Here is a 20,574-nt window from a genome sequence, read left to right as displayed (position 1 = left end):
ACATTTTTGGGTTAAATTGCTACTGGGAAGGGAAACAGTTTATATTTCTAATCATCAGATTTACGCTCGTCACTCGGCACTGCCGTCACAAAAACATATGGCGAGAAAAAAATATAATTCAAGCTTTCGCTAGCCCACGTATAACCAGGGGTAACGGTCATGTCCCCGACCATTTAACTGTCCCTACCTAAAATAAATCCAGAAAAAAGTCACGAGGAATGTATACGTATTTGTAGCATATTTAGTCTCTCCATGATGCAGTAATTTCCTGATCGGAGGTACATGTATATCCAGAGACAAGGGAGAGTCCGGTGTTCTAATATGGCCCATTAAAAGGGGCTGCTTCCAGGCTATATTTTTGCCCATTTTTGTCAGTTTATTTTCGATTGATCTCTGGGTCTACTGCTCCTCCAGCAGTGCTAGAGGTTGTCTAGCAAGCTATTTTCTGACTGGGTGGCAGGTATGGAGGAACGGAATTCCAACCTCTTAGGTTGTAGGAGTAGATCTACTGCCAATATATTGGATAGAATCTGCAAAAACAACGATAAAAGCTACATGTAAACAAAAACAAAATAATGGACTTAAGTCGTGCATATTTCGTGCATTATAAAGCTAAGACAACGTAGCTTCGAGGATATGATTTGATTGTCTTTGTGGATATAAACTCAATGATTGCCAAAAAAATCTTTCGTAACGTATTGTTAACCAATCAAACGCCCGGTATGAGTTACGCTGACGATCATGATGATCAACTGACTGTTCCTTTACTTGATGTAATTGCCGTTTTCGTGCTAAGAATATATACTAGAGTTAGATGCTATATATAAATCCTTGAATAAATGTATTACCATTATGTAGTACATGTATTTGTAAAATATGATTATGACCGACTAATGCATTTCTTAACGTCCTTGGCTATTATTTGTTCATGAAAATCATTTCTGTACTTTTAAATAGTGAGCGAAACATCATTCCAATTTATATAATTATCACAGTAGAAACTTTTTTTAAATACGGGTGAAATGTACCCCGCGCGGTACCCCCCCCCCCCTTTCTCTCTCTCTCTCTCTCTCTCTCTCTCTCTCTCTGTATGTCGTAAAGCATGCAGTATTAGGAAGAGTGGTTGTTTTCATTTTAATGGCGAAGTTCTGTTGTTTCAATACCTTAAAAAGTAAGATGATCACAATAGCAATTGAAAATATGGATGAAATGTACATGTATGTACCCTGCAGGCCAGTGCCTTTACTTTATGTTGTAAAGCAATATTCGAGAGAGAGCCTATGATATACATGTAAAAAAGGTGACTTCTATATATATTTCTTTATAATTGCGTTTCAATACCGACTAGTTTTGAATGTTATACATCAACATTTTTTTCTATTAAATGAAGAGTTGGGACCCCGCGGTACCCTGTCCAACTCAGTTGGAAGCGGTTAAAACAATTCTGCTGATGGGTTATTTACGTTTACACTCTATGTAAATATATTTTTTTAAAAGTTCAGTATTTATATTAATATATGTTTTATATATTTTTTAGTATTATAGAAGTATCTTCTAATGTTTTGTGTGATGTATGATTTGAATAGAGATATTAGATTTGTTATATATAAATCTAAGTAGATAGTTCCTAGGATACATGCATATCAGAATATTCCAATTTCACATGATCAGCTGTTAAGTGTAGTTTCGAAAATACCTAAACTGAGTAAATTTGGATAATGTGACATACACGAACTGCAAATCTTTATTTGCAATATAATATACCTAAATTTTGAATCTTATATTATCCTCCAGAGCAAGATATATATTAAACAAAGAATCTTTGCATTTAAAAGAAATCATGCATGCTGTAATTGATACTTCTTCAGCGTAATAGCATAGAAAAACCAGCGCTTAGGACGTCAAGGCTAAACCACCTGACTGTTCTTGAAAAACCTCTCCATTCAAATATAGTCCTTCTGGTCACGTCGTTATGGGAGATTTAACCATCATCGAAAACGAATATTTGCGTAATATCCTTTCCAAAGTTCCCAAGTACCGTGAACCACGCTCCATAAATTGGAATTATAACTTGAGGCCGTGAGGTCTTTAATTTTGAAACGAATGAAAGTTTTAAGTAGTTCAATGAGTGCCAAGGCTACATCAGTTTCCAAAGACCCCGATGTAGCAAAAATATTATATACTATGCATGACAAATATGTTGTCGTAGCAGCAGACAAAGCCCAAAACAACATTGTTTTTGTCTGCAAAACGTTTTACATCCAATTTTTATTATCAGAGGTAGACGTAGAAAATAATAGCAGTGATAAGACCTTCATGTATACTGCTACCACACTCTCCAAAGAAGAGGTTGTGGAAAACCATAAATCTGTGCTATCCCCTTTTGGTCTCTGTACCAAGGACGATGATCGTGATTTTCCGTCTATGTACTAGATTCCTAAACTCCACTTCATATCATAGCTGGATCTGCAAAATGTACCACCAAACCTCTTTCAAAACTTTAAACTTCTATACTCACAACTGTCAAAGAGGGTCTACAGTCCTACCACAACACTTGTTACTCCCGTACTGGTATTAATTCAATGTGGATCCTGAAAAATTCGAAAGATCTTTTTGGAGACAATTAGTTCAAGACTATTATCTGAATATAATAGCATTAAAACCTATGATTTTTCAACATTGTATACTTCTATTCCCCATACTCAGTTAAAATCCCGACTTAAAAACATTATACATCGTTGTTTTTTCCAAAAAAGATAGTACACCTAGATACAAATATGTAGTTCTTGATAGAGATTCCTCATAGTTTGTAAGAAATAATTCCAAATCTTCTTCCAAATATACAGAGGAAGATGTTTACAAAATTCTGGTATTTTTAATCGACAACATATTTGTCAAGTGTGTTGGACGTGTTGGACGGAGTCCGAGTTGCTCATTTACTTTTGTTACTTTGTATATATGATTTTAGTTACTTTATGTTCTTTGTTGTGTATGTCTGTTTTCCATGTCTGGTCTTTGTCCCTGGATTACATTCTTTTGATTACCGCTATAACCTAAAGGAGATAAAGGATACTACAGACACTGTGAAGTCAGCCTCATATCTTGACCTACACTTAGAAATCGATGGTAAAGTTAAACTATTGACCAAACTTTACGACAAACGTGATGACTTTTCATTCATAATTGTCAACTTTCCTTTCATCTGTGGCAACATCCCTTCAGCACCTGCGTATGGAGTGTTCATATCACAACTCATATGTTATGCCAGAGCTTGCCGAAACTATGCAGACTTTTTGCATCGCGCTAGAACTCTAACAAATAACCTTCTGGAACAAGGTTATATTGCTACAAGATTGAAGTCATCACTACATAAGTTTTATGGTCGTCATCATGAACTCGTGGATCGTTATGGTGTACCCATCTGCACCATGAAAATTGATTTGTTCAACGGGTCATAGTTTTCCTTTCCTCGTTTGTCTACACCGGACTTCACTTTTTAAGTTTTTTAATGTTTCGAGAAAAGCAGAGGAGCTTACCCTACTGGTGCACCAGGTCCATGCTCCAAGTTTTTAGTGGAGTCCGAGCTGCTCATTTGCTTTTGTTACTTTGTTAACCCGTAGCAGGACATTCCGACTTTACTCAGAATTCCAAGCTTTAAGTTTGGAATTCCGAATGTATTATTCGAAAATCTGTACTTAATTTTGGAAATAGTTTTGAAAGTAAGGACTTTGGCATTTTTTCACTCAGAAAATATTTGGAAAATATGGACTTCAAATATTTTTCTCTCAGAAAATGTTCAGAAAGTAGGGACTTTCACACGGAGAACATTTGGAAAATTGAACTTAAGAATTTTTTTTCCAATTAAAGTATAATAGAAAAGCTGGATTTAGAATACTTCCTCTTAAATGGTTTAAACAAGACTTCATATATCAAATTGTACAGTATAATTTGTAAAGTTTACTTCAATAGAAACATAGCATGTATAATGGTTTAAAAAGAAATTCTACATTTATGCTCAAGGGTCTGAACTAATACAATTTCCAAGGTTCTCAATCAAAGCACTATACTACAGTACATGTATCTGCATTTGTGTCTTAGATCAGAGTATTAAGCTTAAAACACACGGAGTAGCATCCACATTATACAAGGACTTTAATCTGGTTTCAATTCTTCTGACAAACTGTAAACGACTCATCTGAAATCAAAAGTTAGACTAGATATACAATGTACCCTTGTTTGGGTCCTAGTTGCTCAGTGATACATGAATGATAATGTACATGTACATAGGTAGTACATGTATTATAAAAATCATTTTAAGTTTAATATATTGACTGATTACATAAAGAAAGTTATTTTTCATCTTTTTTTTCCACATGTGTATGACAGTGACATCACAAACTTATTAAATGCTAACTTATTGTATTTTGAAGTTACAAGGATGTAATGCTCTTTTAGTTTACACAACCTCAAAACCTGTTGTGTTCATCACATAATTGAGGATATTACTGCACTGACAGGCATTCCTGAATTACTACCAATTTTTTTTTTTAATTTGCACACTTTATCTTAAGGGTAATTAAAGAAATATTCAGTATTGTATACCCATCACAATCCAGAATTTACAAGAGAAAATGCCAACATCTTTCTTTAGAATGCATGAAATAAATACCACACATACAGTATGTTTGTTACCACTTCCATTATTAGTTTTTGATAATGGCCAGTATTATTTAAGTAATCTAATTAATTTTGCAGACTGTACAATAACAGTCTGCAACTCACCATTCATTATCTTTGATTATCTTTGTTGGTACAATTATACTCTCAAAACCTCAATGTTTACAAGTAAAAAAATCACCATTTCTGTATACTGCAACCCATACCTTAAAAAGAATGAATGTATGAAATTAAATTGTTGGGTTTCACTATGTAATGAAGTACTGAGAAACTGCCATTCAGTATTTGATTGTCATGGAGAATTTGTGGAGAAATTTACATTACTTAAATTACAAATCACCAATTTATTATTTCTGAAGCCAAAATGCATTTGTCCATAATAATCAATGATTAGCGAGCGCTGCGAGTTCTACGGTTATTATGTGTACTTTCTAAATTTCCCTTAAGGTTCCCCAATACACTAACGAAAAAAAAGTCATGTCCCAGAAGTAAAAAAAAAGTGACTGTCCTTACGGCGAAAATACGTCATTTCACTCAATCAAACAAATAAGGAAATATGGGTTAAGATTACATTTCAGTAGAAATAAATTCATCTTTTCTGATAGTTTTCAAGACTTTTTCTAATTTGTTTTAATTATTTAAAGAAGTGAATGCTATGTTTATAAAAACTACGGGAAACACGTGGATGTACGTACGTGTATCTCCGCTGTTCCGCTGTTGTTGTTGTCAAGAACCTAACCCGCCTCAGAAAAAAATATAACTCCGATTATATTATCAATATCGCAGCATAGCCTTTCTAAGATAGGAAAGGCAATAATTTTCTTGTTTGGAATTTGCAGCTGTCATCTGAACTTTGTTTATATCAAATGTAAAATATTCCCACCATACATGGAGAACTGTAATATTTCTTGGTATATAACTTCGCTTCTTCTTCGACAGATACCTACCAAGATGTCATTGTTTTCTCGTTGCACTTCGATTTCAAGCATTCCGCCGTTGATCGTATTTAGATACGACGAAAATCGTAAATTTAAAATGAAACTGAATTAAAATAGTTTGAAAAGAGTATTTGTTTGAATGATTTAATTAAAAAACAGTTTAAGAAATTATTTCTCATGTGAAGAATTATTTAAAAAATATCATTTTAATGTCGACGAAGTCCTTTACGTAGCTCGATTTTGATTGGCAGATATATCCGGTCCTACTTAAATACGACTGCATACGCCTGTGGGAGAAAAGCATACGCCTGTAGCATTAATATTGTGTTTTCTGTGGAAATAATATTATATTAGCTTAGTAAGATGTATTTTGTTCAAATAAATTATCTTTCAGCAAATTATTTCTTGATGCGAAGTAGAACTAGCCGATGTAAATAACGATCTGACATGCGTTCGACATTCGTGATTGCGCATGCTTAATTGTGTATTGAAATAAAACATGTGGACATGTTGTTTACAAAGTTGTCAAAAAACAAGCCGCCATGATACATGCATAATGCACACACTTCGATCATTTGAACTAGGATAAAAAATGAGAAATAATTGATGATAAAAGTCGACATGTTTGTTTATAAAACAACATTCTGACCTTTGAAATGTCGACAGGACGAGTTTTAACCAATTATTCTGACTTATTTTGAAAAAAAACTAGGAATCGGGTGTACCCTATGAGCTTCTATAACTAATCGTGTGTAATCTGTGGTTATACCAGGAAGTAAAAAGATAACATTCCATACTAAACCAACAGGGCGTTTTCCTCGCTAACGTTCAAATAAGTTCGTGTTAATTGGGAATACTGACCAGTAAAGAGTAAGATTTACTTTTCCATTCAGCATTTACTTCAGTTCATTGTACCGTCTTCTTATATTGTCCGTATTTTATTATTTCATAATTGTTGATAAATATGTCAAGGGTCAAACTTTAAGACTAAGACTAGTTTGTTTGTTTGTTTGTTTGTTTGTTTGTTTGTTTTTTTTTTTAAATATCAAAACAGAATGAGATCTGCCACATGCAGTGTACAGTCGTTAAGTTCATGTATAACAAGTATTAATACATGTATATTCAAGTACCAATCCACGTAGAATTCAGACACTGTCAATGGTAAACATGATTCATGGTGTAGAATCAAAGTACTCATGTACTGAATCAATATATATCGATCGTTTTATCGCCTCAAATATTCGTCGTATTGCAAAAATATGGAATAAAGGGAAAGTACGGGAATCGAATTCAAATGTGTCTTTACATAAGCTTATTGTTATAAATGGTTAATATTAAACTCATCGTTTTATTTTTCTTAAATTCACCATTCTGATTATGAAAGATATTTAAAAACACACACACCAAAATGCATTATAATGCATCATAGTAGCGTGCCAGTTTGCCTAATGTTCAGGTTCGATATCGGTTTACATAGAACACTCCGATATAGCCCATAATTGAACTACAAACTACTAGCTGACCATTCCCAGTTTTTAAATTTTCAGGTCGAAATTCAGTTTATGGACCTCCAGGTTGAAACTGTCTGTTCAATAATTCAAATTTAAGGAGGTAGATATAGGCCTCAAGGCCTGCATAAGACAGTTTTCCCAATTAGTACTCGGCATTATTCCTTTTCTTTGATTGAAGACTATTTACAATCTCGCTGGGTTTTCATTTCTAGTTAAACATCAAATGGTTTATTATGCATTTAAAAATGAATAGGTAACTTGAATATAGTCGTATGTAGTTCCCTTTTTCCCTTTAAATGTGGCTATTGTTAACTTATTCATTATTCTTATGTGCGTTTAACTGAGCCACTTCACAACGTATATTATTTTCAAATAGTTTTTCCTTCCTACCCAAAACACAATTAATTGTTTGAACGGAGCGTCAGCGACCTATATAAATGTATGTAGAATGCAAGACCAGAACTATGAATGGCTAAAATATTCTGATGGAAGTAGACGATTGCACAAGTGCTCCGTCCATCATTGGCATAGCCTAAAATCCTATTAATTATAATGATTATTGGGATATGTTTCAATTTCTATATTAAAATAATGGATCTGGTTTGATTGGTTCTGTTATATTTCATTTCTTTCGATTTCGTTCTTCGTTTCGTTTGATGTTATATTGAGTTCGTTTCGGACTTTACAGGTACTTCTGATACTCTGTATTATGATTGAACTAGGAAGCTTTAAGACAAACTGCAACAAGTAGCTATCTTACCGTGACTCAATGTCGCATTGTTTGGCAAACTATAACAAAATGTTTCCTATAGAAATTTATAGTTAATTAGTGACAAGAGGTGTCAAGTGGGGACAAGAAAGGTCAAGAATTCGAGAAATTAAAGCGATATTTTTTTTCATTTATAGGCAAAATAAAGTGACATAGGAAAAAAATGAGATAATTATTGAAAAAATGAGTTAATTATTTTTAGGAAAATTTAGAAAAAAACGGAAGTCAACTGATACAAATTTAAAATAAAAAAAAAAATCTTTTCAATTTGACCAATGAACCGTTTGAACAAATTAGATACTACAATTCATAAAGAAACTATATCTATATATATTAGATTTGATTTGATGTGTTTTCAAATTGATAAAAATATGGAAACATGTTTTATGTGTAATAACAAAAACGAAATTATTTGGAAACAATATTAAGTAGTATGATTAAAAGAAAGGGTGATTTTTTTTCTTTAAAGAAAAATATAGCAACATGCATTGTTATAGAAGAACTTAGTTCAAATATATTATAGAATAGGTTATTATCTAGAGAGCTATGAAAACTTGAAAAAATAATACCAAGATTAGCAATATGCCTTACTCTAAAAAAATGGGTGTATTGGTATGTAGTAAGTTGTGTGGTCGGAGCTGAGAGGTCGAGGGCATGGCATAGCTCCTCGAGATGTCGACTGCCTCCCCCTCCGACACGTTTTTATGGACAGTCACTATAGTTTTCTTTTCGAGTGACATTTTGGTGTTTGGGGAAAACTAGTTAATGGTAGAGTCTGGTGGAGCGGTGTTGGTATTTTCTTGTTGTGACTCTGGCATACTTTTATTTTTGTTTTGTGTCCGTGGCCCATCGGACACTGCATGCTTTCGAGGCTGGCCTGGTAAATGAAGATATCAAGTTTTTACTCTTTATTGTCCTAAACGTACACATGTAAAGATCAAAATATATTTTTTCTAATAATATAAGCGTAATACTATTTATACTTTTATTTATTTAATTAATATACTTTTTCGTTTATTCATTTTGATAAATAAGAATTTAATTATTTATATTTACTTAGTTGCTTTAAATGGAACTTCAACTAAAAACATTACTTCTAAAATTCTAATTATAACAGTTGGAAATAAAATATCAAATTTAAATTGTTCACGTACCTGGTAAATAAAGATATCAACTTTTTACTCTTTATTGTCCTAAACGTACACAGTGATGCCAGGGCTGGGTTGAGCTCCCTTAAAAACCCAGTATCACGTGCTGTCGGACCTGTCTTTATTTACCAAAGCAATCTCTTAATTTTATTTAATGACCAAATATGAATATTCATAACGCCTGAGTATATGGGACGTTTGGTTTTGTAAGATTACGTTTACTCAAACTTACTTTATCTTTCATGTCTAATATTGTTTTAATGTATTTATCCTTAAACAATGGAAACTATTACCCAAAGCAATTAAATACATTTTACCAATCTCTATAAAGTGTCAGTTGTTTACATAAATTATTAGTAAGACAATTAAGGAAGTACCAAAGAATTCAAACCTATTTATTCTCCTGTCACAGATTATGTATTATTCAATATTACAAATATTTTTTTCTTTCGGCTAAATGTACAAATATGTCAAGACATTATCAAGTGACTTAAGCTAAAATGCAATTTTATTTATTTTTGATTTTTTGCAGCATCATATAGAATTTTACTGCATCACAGTATATATACATATATATTTTTCCCAAGCCACTGATACAGGGCGCATAGTTGTAATTAGTATTACCGGTAACTCGACATTGTGTTAAATTTCTGACAACCTTTTTTTTTTTAATATTTTCTTGTTTATATGTTAGTATTTAAATTTACACAAATAATTCCCTCTCACTGTTATCTTCATTATATCTTTTGTATTCAATGAATTTTGATGACATATTTCGAAGTCAGTTGTCACGGCCTTTTGGAATATCAATGGATCATCAACAGAATATTTTTGTGTGATCATGACAAACATAATTTATTACTAATTTTCAAGACAACAAACTTAGTTAATATTGAGGTAGCCTTTATAGTGCAATTTTTCAAACAACCTTTTATCTTCACATGTTTACCTGAAAAATATTCTTTTAATTTTTTTTTTTTTTTTTTTGCTTTAAATCAAACAAATAAATAAACAATTGTATGTCTTTGTTTAAATGAAAACAAAATTTCCTTTGGGCTATTCCACTTGTTGTTTCTTGTCGCTTTTTGTCACCTCTTGTCGTCAATTAGTGAGACTCGCAGACTGACGTCATCATTGAATCAGCTACTCCGCGTCTGTCTGAAAGGCGCAGAAACACCGCTAATTTAAATCCCTGACTGTGTTGCATGTCTGTAAGTCATACAAACATATTGTCCCTCAATAACTGTGTTGATTTTCAAACTTGATATATACGGTTGTGCCAAATTAAGACATGACAGTAACCTTTTGGGATTCGGTGCAGGAGGTATATTTTTGTTTTGACTACCACCGATCCCGAAAGGGATTAGACATGCCAGTACTTAAATTTGAGATTTCTGAGAGGTTTAACCTTACTCCTACAACGTAAGAAGTTTGAATTCCGTTCCCCCATACCCCAACTCTTAGGATGGCACCCAAGTCAGAAAATAGCTTGCCAAATCGCCTCTGGCATTGCTGGAGTAGGTTTAACCTGTGTAATCACAACTTTTGATTTTTTAACGGAAAACAAGGGCTTAATATACATGTACGCACAGTCATTTGAATATTAGTGACAAATAGCAAGAAAAGAGTCAAATATTGCTATTTGTCGCTACAATACAAACGACTGATGTACGTATCTGCCAAGTCTGGTCAAGAGGCTTAGTATTTGACCACTCCGCTCCATGAGGGTTAACCCACTGTATGAATAGTAATAAAGGGAACCAAGGTTCTAGCAGAAATCAAAAGAAAGTAATATAGTGACAAAGACAATACATGGAAAACACAAAAAAAAAGAACATGAAGTACATGTAACTAAAACAATACATAAAAAATAGGTTAAGTGTCCTCTGCTTTTCTAGAAACACCCGCTGAGTTGCTCATAAAAAGTGCAGGGTAGTTGAAAGAAGAAAGGTTTATATAAATTCATTCTAAAGTCGATAAAAAAAAATTGGTAATAAGCTGAATTCACCGCCGTCAAAAGAAAAAAATATCCCCAGTGCCAAATCACAAAATAATAGTTCAAGCTACGTTTCACAGCACAGCTGTATGTAACTGATTTTAACCTGTATGAAAGGTCTAAACTCATTCAAAAGTCGATAAAAAATACATTTTGTAACAAGCTTAATCTGTTTTTGGATTTGACGCTGGAGAAAAATTTTTGCTTTGACCACCACCGTCAAAACAAAAAAATATAACCAATGCCAAATCCCAAAAATACTAAGCAATATATAATTGATTTTAAGATAATTGTCTCCTGGAATAAAATTAAAATTCATATTTTTCACTTTATATTGCAGAAAATGGCATCATTCATCGACAAAAAAATTCAACTCGACTGTGAAGAACACAAGCAAAGATATCAGTATTACTGTAGATCACACGATTGTGTTATTTGTCAAAAATGTCGACTGGAGTCCCATAAAAAGTGTAAAGACACTTTAGATATAGAAGATGTCATCTGTAAAGTAAAATCATCTGCAGTTTTCGAGGATTTGTGGACCAATATAAAAACAAATCATCAAGCTGTCTTGAATGCAATCATTGATAGGGAAGAAAATGTAAAAAAACTACAGAAAAAGAAGGAAAAACTATCAACAGAGGTGAAAAAAAGAACACAAAATCTTATTGATCATATTAAGAAACTAGAAAAGAAAACATTATCAGAGTTAGAGTCAGTTGTAAATGAAAATGTAAATGAAATCAAAGCCACCACAAAAATCCTGGAATCAAATAAAAGAAAACTTGGTGAATTGTTGGAACAGGAGGAATTCATTAAGAAACAGGCATCAAATTTCCAAACATTCATAGCAACAAAACAAATGGAGAGAGAAGTTGAAGAATCAGAAGAAATCTTACACAAATTATATGAAAAAGGAGCCATGGATAATACAGACATAGAAATGAATGAAAACATCACAGCAGACGACACAATTTTTGGAATAAAAACTCTGTGTGACATTAAAGTATCAAGAGAAAAACAAACAACATCCATAGACATAAACAAACCAAACATAGGTCAGGCAGAGGTGAAGACAAGATTCCCCAGACAACTGACACTTCAACAACAGTTTACAGTAGATCAAGGTTGGTGTCGTGGTTGTTGTACGCTGCCTAATGGACTCCTGGTGTTGACTGATTCTAACAATGGTGTAGTAAACATACTACACAGTAATGGTCAACACAAATCATCAGTCAGATTTAATGGAGAAGCAGTATGTGATGTAACAGTCATCAATGAGAACCATGTTGCTGTTTCTAATCCTGACCCAGAAACAATCTCCATCATAGATGTAGACAGGAGTAAAATCATTAAAACACTTCAGATAAAGAGTCCAGTCACTGGAATTACACATAGTGATGGACATTTATACTTCTGTGTACCTCAGGTAGGAATCCGAAAAATTAATATAGATACAGAAAAAATAGACAAACTCCATGATGACCAGACTGTTGATGTTGGTTCATATATAGACACAGATGGCAACAGAATATGTTATACCTGTCCTTACAACAACAACAAGACAGTTACTGTCTTAGATTCTGACCTCAGAGTTATCTTCACATTCAAGGATCACAATACAATGTCACTGCCTCTTGGAATATCAATGGATGAACAGCAGAATATTTTTGTGTGTAATTATGACAAAGATAATTTATTACTAATTTCAAGGGATGGAGATAAACATGAAGTTGTAGTCAGTAGAGATGATGGGTTGTATTGCCCTCGGTGTGTACATTATGATAAAGTGACCCATCATCTGGCTGTTGTTGATGTGAAGAAGGTGGTCAGGATATTTACTGTATATTGACTTTTGATGGAGAACCAACACCGAGATAAACAAATTATTGAGATTAATTCAATTTCAAGGTAAGAAAACATTTCCACCTTTTTCTTAATTGTCAGACATAAATAAACATGTGATAATTAACTTGATTAAAAGAAAAGAAACATGATTTAATTTTTGGACTTTATTTTTTATATGTATACTCGAATTCACCTCAGGCTGTTTGCAGTTTTTTTTTTTAATTATCTTTTAAATTACTCATAAGTTCTTTTTTAAAAAATGCCATTTTATTCATGTCGTTCTGTACTACAACTTTCATACAATTATTTTTCGTTCTTACCTCCGAGATCGAAATATTTCCATATTTATTTTTTATGAGAATTTTGCATTGAGCGTATTTTTATCCGCCATCTTGTTTCTATGGATATTTTGAAATGTTCCCTATTATCTCATAATTGAAGAGCTGAGATACCATGATTTCTCGCCACATGTCTGGTACCCTGCCTATTAAATACTATATGTGGTAAGTTATATATTAGGTACCAGTTGTAACATTTTCATTCGGAACTTCGGGTTTTTCTTTCATTAAATGTAAATAGCAGAAATATGATATAAGATAATTTAAAAAAATAAAAACAGGCTGAGGTGAATTCGAGTATATAAGGCAGTGTTAGAAACTAATTTTTTTTCATGGTTGTCATTTGGACCATCTGGGCAAAATTTCAGCTGGTCCAAACTTAAGTTCACTGGTCCAAAAAAAAATGGTGTACCTTTTTTTAAATGATAGCAGTTCAGATAACATACACATGTTAAAATATTTTATTGTAATAATATATTAATCTGCTAATAGACACTAAAATTCATATTCCATCTCAAGTTCAATTTCTCTCTCAACTTCATTTTCAGACATGTCACATTCTGATTCTGATGAAAGCTCAGAATCAGTATAATATTCATTATCTTGATTATCAGGTTGATAATCATTAGTTTCAACAAGTTCATTGTCAGATTCAGGCACAATTTCATTTTCTTCACTTTCAGTTTGTTCCACAATCCTTTGATTCAAAACTGTTACTCTGTGTCTTTTTATCTAAAAAAATAAATAATACAAAATTACTGTTCACTCATACATGTACATGTACAAACATGTTTTATAATATTTAAATAAATAATTTAGACAGTTTCATACCTTTGGCAAGTCATTGAAGTTTGGTCTCCTTGGTCTAACAGCCATCTTGGTATTCCAGTTATGTATGGATGGAGTTGGATCAAACCTTGAAAAAGAATATCAATATGAGTTAGGTTTAACTTGAAAAAGAATTGAAAAAAGCTTCATTAGGATATATAGTATAGTGACTAAATAAAGGTTTTATAAGTACTATTGTAAAGATATGTTAAAAAGAGGACATTTTACTATGGACTCTGACTCAAGCTGGATCACCATATTATCAGTAAGTGACAACTCATTTAGCCTGTTTCTAATGTCAGTTTTGATCTTCTTCATTGTGCTGAACCCTCTTTCACATTGAGAAGAAGATGAGGGAATAGTCAGGACTAGGTCAACCAGTTTAAGAATGTTTGCATACTGTTGTCTGATTTTTTTATTGACCATACTCCACTTCAAAATAGCAAGATCTGGAAAACTAAGAGGTATATGCCAGTAAATGAAACATGTTTTATATTTGTGGAAATCACATTTAAAATATAATTTTTAATTATACACTATTTCTAAGCTAATATTTATGTCATACCTTGCACAAATATCAATCTTCAGTGGTACCCATTCTGTCACAGCTGCTTCCGAGTCAATACCAGCAGAAGTCAGACACTCTTTGTAGTGGTCTGCAAGGCATTTAACATGGTCTATCCCAAACTCTGAAATTTTCAATAAAATGTTAAATATTAAAATTTTACCAAAAATTTGGGTTATTCATGATAATTAGACTTACCAAGTAGGTGTTTCCAAGATAAAAAATCAAAATCAAAACAGAACAACACAACAACATTAACAAAGCATGCTGAAAACTGGTCAACTCAATACCTTCAAATTGTAAGCTATCTGTCTGATCAGGCCAGCAATTAAAATCAACAATGATGGATGCCGGTATAACCCCTGTTTGAGAGTAAGAATCTTGCTGCTAATGCTTCATCTATTTTCTGTAATAGCCTCCCTTTAGCACTCTCAAATATCTTAAAGTTAGCATTGTCCTTTATCTTATATCCACATGAGGATTCACCAGATTTTAACTGTGGTAGATGTTGACCATCCCTGTTGAAAAATGTAATTCAATAACAGTTGAGTTACAATTTTTTTTTCAGGTTATTTTTTTTTATTTTAAATGCATAAGGAGTATTCATAAAAAATAATGGGAAGTATTTACCTTTTATGAAACGGTGCCAATGATTGCTTTGTAGTATTCAAAGATCTATGGATGTCTGCAGCTGTTCCGTTTTCCCTCTGACAGACCTTAGACATCACTTGCAATACAGACAACACATCACGCAAGAAAGCGGCGTACATCATAATGTTGCTATCAGTCATCAGCTTTATGAAACATTTGGCTTTGGCTTTTGCCACCCCTGAGCCATCAGAAGACTGCACTAGCTGAAATTAAGGAGAGAATCATTAACTTCATATAATAATGATAGATTAGTAAAATAATTATTGTTTTATGAAATAAATGATGTGAAACACATGGTGTCTTTCTTTTATATTTTGTTTTTAAATAAACATATGTAATTTGTCTTTCTTTTATATATTTTTTTTAAATTAATTAATAAAGTGTACCTGTTGTAAATGCTGTAATATAGCCTTATATCCATGGAAAAAATTGGTCAAGGCCAAAAGAATGTGACCAATCCATCTGGTATCTCCCACACGAGTAGGCATCTTAATTTTCATTCCAAGAGAAGAAAATGATGACTTTAAGTTAGATCTGTTGAGGGGGCTCTTGTGGTAAAAGTAATACAGTCCCATCAATAGAATAGTACCAAGTTTTTCCCCTAATTTCTCCCCTTTCAGTGCATCTTTGTATGCAAGTTCTAATCTATAAAATAAATATTCAAAGTTCAAAGAAATAATTGTAAAAAGCCAAGGGTGGCAAAAAGTTTTTACAAAAATTAATAAAGGTAATTACAAAACTACTTAACTTGAATGATCAATCTCAATGTCCATACAAAAAGACAAAACAAAGCAGTCATACCAGAGAAATGGTGGATCACAATGGTCCTGACTTGGTACAGGCAATTATAAATGATAGAATGTCATTTATTTGAGAACCCTTAATTCGTAAATAAAATCAACACAAAGAACTATTGCTTCTTGTTCATTCTTAAAAAATCATTGATGAAGTGTTTAAAATCTACCTGTGCCCAAAACAGTGTACAGGTACTACAGCACTATTTTCTCTTTTCATTAAAGCAGCCACACCTCCTTTTGAACCCAACATCACTGATGCTCCATCACATCCTAAAGCCACAAGTTTGGTCACAATGCTTTGCCAACATATTCCGTTTAATTCACATGCCCTGACTATAGCATTAAATATACCCTTGGCATCAGCTTTACTCACTTGCATACATCCCAAAAATGTTACTTTTGGACCAGTTTTGGATACATATCTTATATAAACTATTTCGTTATCTATGATTGCTGCATCTGTGGATCCATCACATAAAATGGAAACAAAATCACTGCTTTGTACTTCAGTTTTAATTTTCTCCCTCTCTGTCATTGCAATGGCTTTAATAAAAACACGACAACTTTTATTATTGTGATATGTTGACCCAAGATCTACACCCTTTATTTGGTCCAGTTGACACATCCACTTGAAGTCGGAGTATGGTTTGTTACTTAACGCTATAGCATGAGCTGTTCTAAACATTGATGTAAGTTTTTGAAAAATGTCACTATTAAGTTGCTGTAATGCCTTTTCTGCTGGACGACTGCCAATCTAGAAAAAAAATGTACATGTAGATTTTACTAGAGACAGAAGGAGGAGGAGTGTAAGTTTGAGCAAGGATCCACATAGTCAAAAATGTCAGAACTCATTGAAATAATTATTTTAGACAACTAAAATTACAAATTATTTGGAGTGTAACAAAACCACAGAACTAGGATAACATTGAAAATAATGCATTAATAACAGTTTAAACAATGACTGAACATCCTACCTTTTTTTTCCTTGTTCAACTTAATTTCCTCAGCATGGCGATGTGCTTCACTTTTCTCATGTATTTTCACCGTCTCAACACGGAAAGACTTGCAGCCTTTTGTAAATTCAGATTGTTTTCCTGCAGTTTGACACACATCACAGAACATTGCCTCGCTTTCCTGGCAAAAACGTAGCCAAGGGCGGTTTTCTAGCCATTCATTTCTGAAAGTCCTTGGTTTTCTATTAAGTTCATAGTTTTTCTCCTTTTTGGGGGCTTTTTTGGGGTCACAAATTTCCACATTTTAGAAAAACAATCACGGTCAAAAATAAAACCTGAAATAGGAAATCCTAATGTAAAGTCGGAACCGATGACGGAGAAACCAGATTTTTACTTTGTTTACAATACGATCGATAGACAAAAATAGATCGGAATAAAACTTAAGGAATATTGTTTTAAATAATGTGAAAGTAAAAGAAGTAAGTGTCCTGTAATACATTTAAAATTGGCAGTCGTCCATCGGACGAGTAGAATACAAACTGAGGTCGTCCGAGGTCAACACAGGTCGCCGGTGACGATCGGACGACCGGGAATTTCGAACACTGATAAGGTTTGTTTTTTCTAAAGTAATTTTAATAATATCAGACATTTTCACCTTTGTTTTAATTGTCAGACATAAATAAACGTACAATTGTTCATATGATAATTAACTTGATTAAAAGAAAAGAAACATGATTTAATTTTTGGACTTAATTTTCAAAAATCTTAACAATATTTGACAGAACTTTCTACTTTTATCTTGGCATAAGATTACAAAAATATGATAATTATCAACGTATTAAAAAATCTTTCAAATAGTACAGAAATTTCATATTGAGTACAATGTAAAATAAGTTTAATTTATATTTTTTTATCAATCAGTGTTGGTCTTCATCAAGATTGTCAAATACATGTGCATGTATCTACATGTAGATGTGTCATCATTGAAAATAATTTTTGCCTTTTGTTGTATATATTTGCATTTTCATGTTTCTAAATAAATGAAATTTTCTCGTTTGAAAACTGAAAATAATTAAAATTAAAAATTTTAATACTAGTATTACTTTGTGTAAATATCTAACACCATTACAAGTTACAACATCAAAATATGAATGTGGTAAAAATTAAGTACATGTACTGTATTAGTGATTTATTCATACCCAGTATTTAGATGTAGGCCTTTAAAAATAACTTTCTTTAAAACAATAATTAAAAAAGTACAGTCATGTAATGTACATGTAGCATTTGTTTAGTCATGGTTTGAATTAATTTAATAGATATTTTTTTGGGCAACATGTGATATCCTTATAAGTCTTCATTGCTTCAACTAAAATGAACGTATTTTTTTATTAAATGGTTGATTTATTTCCGAACTTTTATTGTTTTTTTTTTTCTTGAAATATCAATTATATGTATATTATTGAAAGATATTACTAAGGACATTAAATTACCCAGAACAGTGATTACATGTACTTGCAACTTCAATAATTAAAAGAAATACATGTATCTCCAATTTATTGATTCACATGTAGGTACATTTGCATCTACATGTATAAATGTTGATTTTTAAGTCAGTTGTTGTAAATATATATGTGCATGTATGTGTATTTGATTTTATATATTTAGCACTAACAGGGGCGGATGGAGAAATTATGAAAAAGGGGAGGGGTGCCAGGTTATTATCTGCTCATTAAGGTCCATAGATTACAAAAATTAATAATTATTGTGTGTGTGGGGGGGGGGGGAGGGGGTTACACCTTGAATCCCTGGATCCGCCACTGTAATTATGTTGACACCTATACCTGTATTTTATAGTTAGTTCATATCTAATGAATGATTCATGTGAGGAACAATGCCAGTTCATATTTTTAAGACTAATAAGATTATAACATGTATATGTACTTTGAATGGTGCATTTAGAATGATTTGGTGTTTTTTTTCTCTTAATGGACTAAGACAATATTAATTTATTAAACAAATTCAGATTTAAAGATATATAAGATATGTTTAATCTATAATGATTTAATTTATCAGAAATCTTTATAACAATATCAGAAATTATCTTTTTTTTTCTAAGAAATGTTTTTCAGGAACATGTTTTAATTTATTGACTTAATTATCTTTAATAACTTTTTACTTTTTTATTTACATAAATGTAATACATTTTGCAATTAACTGAATTAAAAATTTTTAAAAGAAGTAATACAAAATTAGTTTATATAGTAAAATGATTGATTTTTTGGGGGGGAAATTATTTCATATTTCTTTATTAATAAGTCTTGGTCTTCATCAAGTTTTTCAAATACATGTATCTATATGTGTCATCAGTGAAAATCTGTTCACTTCATTGTTGTTGTACATGTATATAGTTGTATTTATCATTTTCATGTTTCTGTCTTTGATTTAGTCATACTCAAATGATTTAAGAAATATTTATTTGTTATTTGTCATGGATATCATATATACATGTACATGTATATTCTTTGAAAAGACTCGTTAAAACAATGAACATTTTAGGCACTGTAAACAAATAGTTATAACTTATTGTAGTTATAAATATTATGAATACATGTACATGTATGTATCCTTTTACTGACTATTTATAAAAACAATACTTTCAAAAAATTAAAATGAAACTGTTAAAGAAGTAGTTATGTAAAAACATGTACTATACTTTATTTTTATTTTTGTCCAGGATTTGAATTGTTTTACAAGACATTTCACCTTCAACTTTGACAAGTTGTGATATCCTTGTACATGTACATGCAAGTCAAATTTATTTTTGTTTTTTAAATTTAAATACATTTCTTCATGTACTGTACATTTATAAATCCTTCTGAAGTTACATGTATATTCATTTTTTTTCTTGAAATTTGAAATATTTTTGACTTGATTATTTGTTTGAACTTGCACTTCAGCATGTTGAAGAGTGAAGTTAATAACACTTATAAAATACATGTACATGTAGTGTTCATTTGTAATTATTCATTCAGTTGTAGAGATTTCCAAATTTAAAAACATTATTGGTAATTGGCTAAATTGGAAAACATTGTTATGAGGCAAAAAAAATTATATGTCAATATGACTTGTTTTTTTATTTTAACACCACACCACACTGCACTTTAAAAGCATATAATTTTGGTAAGGTGAGTTATAATCTTAATGAAATGCACATAAAATGAACATTTCAAGGGCAACTAATTCTGTCAAAAATTTATTTTTCTTACATTCTCTTAAAAAATTATTCTGAACAATTCTATTGATGTAGAGATCAAAGTATAATCTTTTCAAATAAAGAAAGTGTCCTTGAGTAAAATTATTCTGTCATATTTGTGGGTTATGGACATGCATTTTTCCTGATTTAAAACTTACACTTAATTATTTAGTATCAACAAAGATGCAGTCCAATAATATTTATTCTAAAGTATATTGTATTACATTGTACAGATAGTTCTAAGGGAGATAATCCATTTTGCTTCCATGTCAATGCTGTCCATCAATCATCAGTAGTAAAAT

The 20,574-nt window shown here is 31.8% G+C and overlaps 2 protein-coding genes and 2 long non-coding RNA genes across 8 annotated transcripts; 1 reads left to right on the top strand and 3 right to left on the bottom strand.

Annotated features, from left to right (window-relative positions):
- Positions 1 to 3,944: 3,944 nt before the first annotated feature.
- LOC148599438 (uncharacterized) lies at positions 3,945 to 5,684 on the bottom strand. The gene is made up of 3 exons (XR_015918004.1): positions 5,625 to 5,684; positions 4,783 to 4,883; positions 3,945 to 4,195 (listed from the first exon to the last, which is right to left on the bottom strand). It is a non-coding gene; the product is annotated as an uncharacterized LOC148599438 (long non-coding RNA).
- A 626-nt stretch (positions 5,685 to 6,310) lies between these two features.
- LOC148599435 (uncharacterized) lies at positions 6,311 to 18,626 on the top strand. 5 transcript variants are annotated; one of them, XR_015918101.1, is made up of 3 exons: positions 10,156 to 10,254; positions 11,380 to 12,950; positions 15,283 to 18,626. XR_015918101.1 is itself a non-coding variant. In XM_088559011.1 (2 exons), the coding sequence occupies exon 2, from the start codon at positions 11,383 to 11,385 to the stop codon at positions 12,889 to 12,891; it is 1,509 nt and encodes a 502-aa protein (XP_088415137.1). In that variant the 5' UTR covers positions 6,311 to 6,485; positions 11,380 to 11,382; the 3' UTR covers positions 12,892 to 18,626. The 5 variants fall into 5 exon arrangements, 2 of the variants coding, with proteins under 2 accessions (XP_088415137.1, XP_088415136.1); XR_015918100.1 differs by having other exon boundaries at positions 15,187 to 18,626; XR_015918099.1 differs by having other exon boundaries at positions 11,380 to 14,517.
- Positions 13,673 to 14,135, bottom strand: LOC148599437 (uncharacterized). The gene is made up of 2 exons (XR_015918102.1): positions 14,057 to 14,135; positions 13,673 to 13,957 (listed from the first exon to the last, which is right to left on the bottom strand). It is a non-coding gene; the product is annotated as an uncharacterized LOC148599437 (long non-coding RNA).
- Positions 14,054 to 17,323, bottom strand: LOC148599436 (zinc finger protein 862-like; the record flags this gene model as incomplete). Its single annotated transcript, XM_088557300.1, has 7 exons — positions 14,054 to 14,576; positions 14,619 to 14,709; positions 14,958 to 15,136; positions 15,249 to 15,472; positions 15,656 to 15,914; positions 16,234 to 16,820; positions 17,009 to 17,323. Coding segments are annotated over 7 exons (1,986 nt in total), but the record flags the coding sequence as incomplete, so codon positions are not given.
- Positions 18,627 to 20,574: the final 1,948 nt, after the last annotated feature.

This window comes from Perna viridis, chromosome 13, assembly GCF_037379345.1.
Source record: "Perna viridis isolate PV_CMFRI_1.1 ecotype Kerala chromosome 13, ASM3737934v1, whole genome shotgun sequence".
Taxonomy (NCBI): domain Eukaryota; kingdom Metazoa; phylum Mollusca; class Bivalvia; order Mytilida; family Mytilidae; genus Perna; species Perna viridis.
The sequence above is the reverse complement of the archived record's forward strand: the minus strand, read 5'-3'. Positions and strand labels throughout refer to the sequence as shown.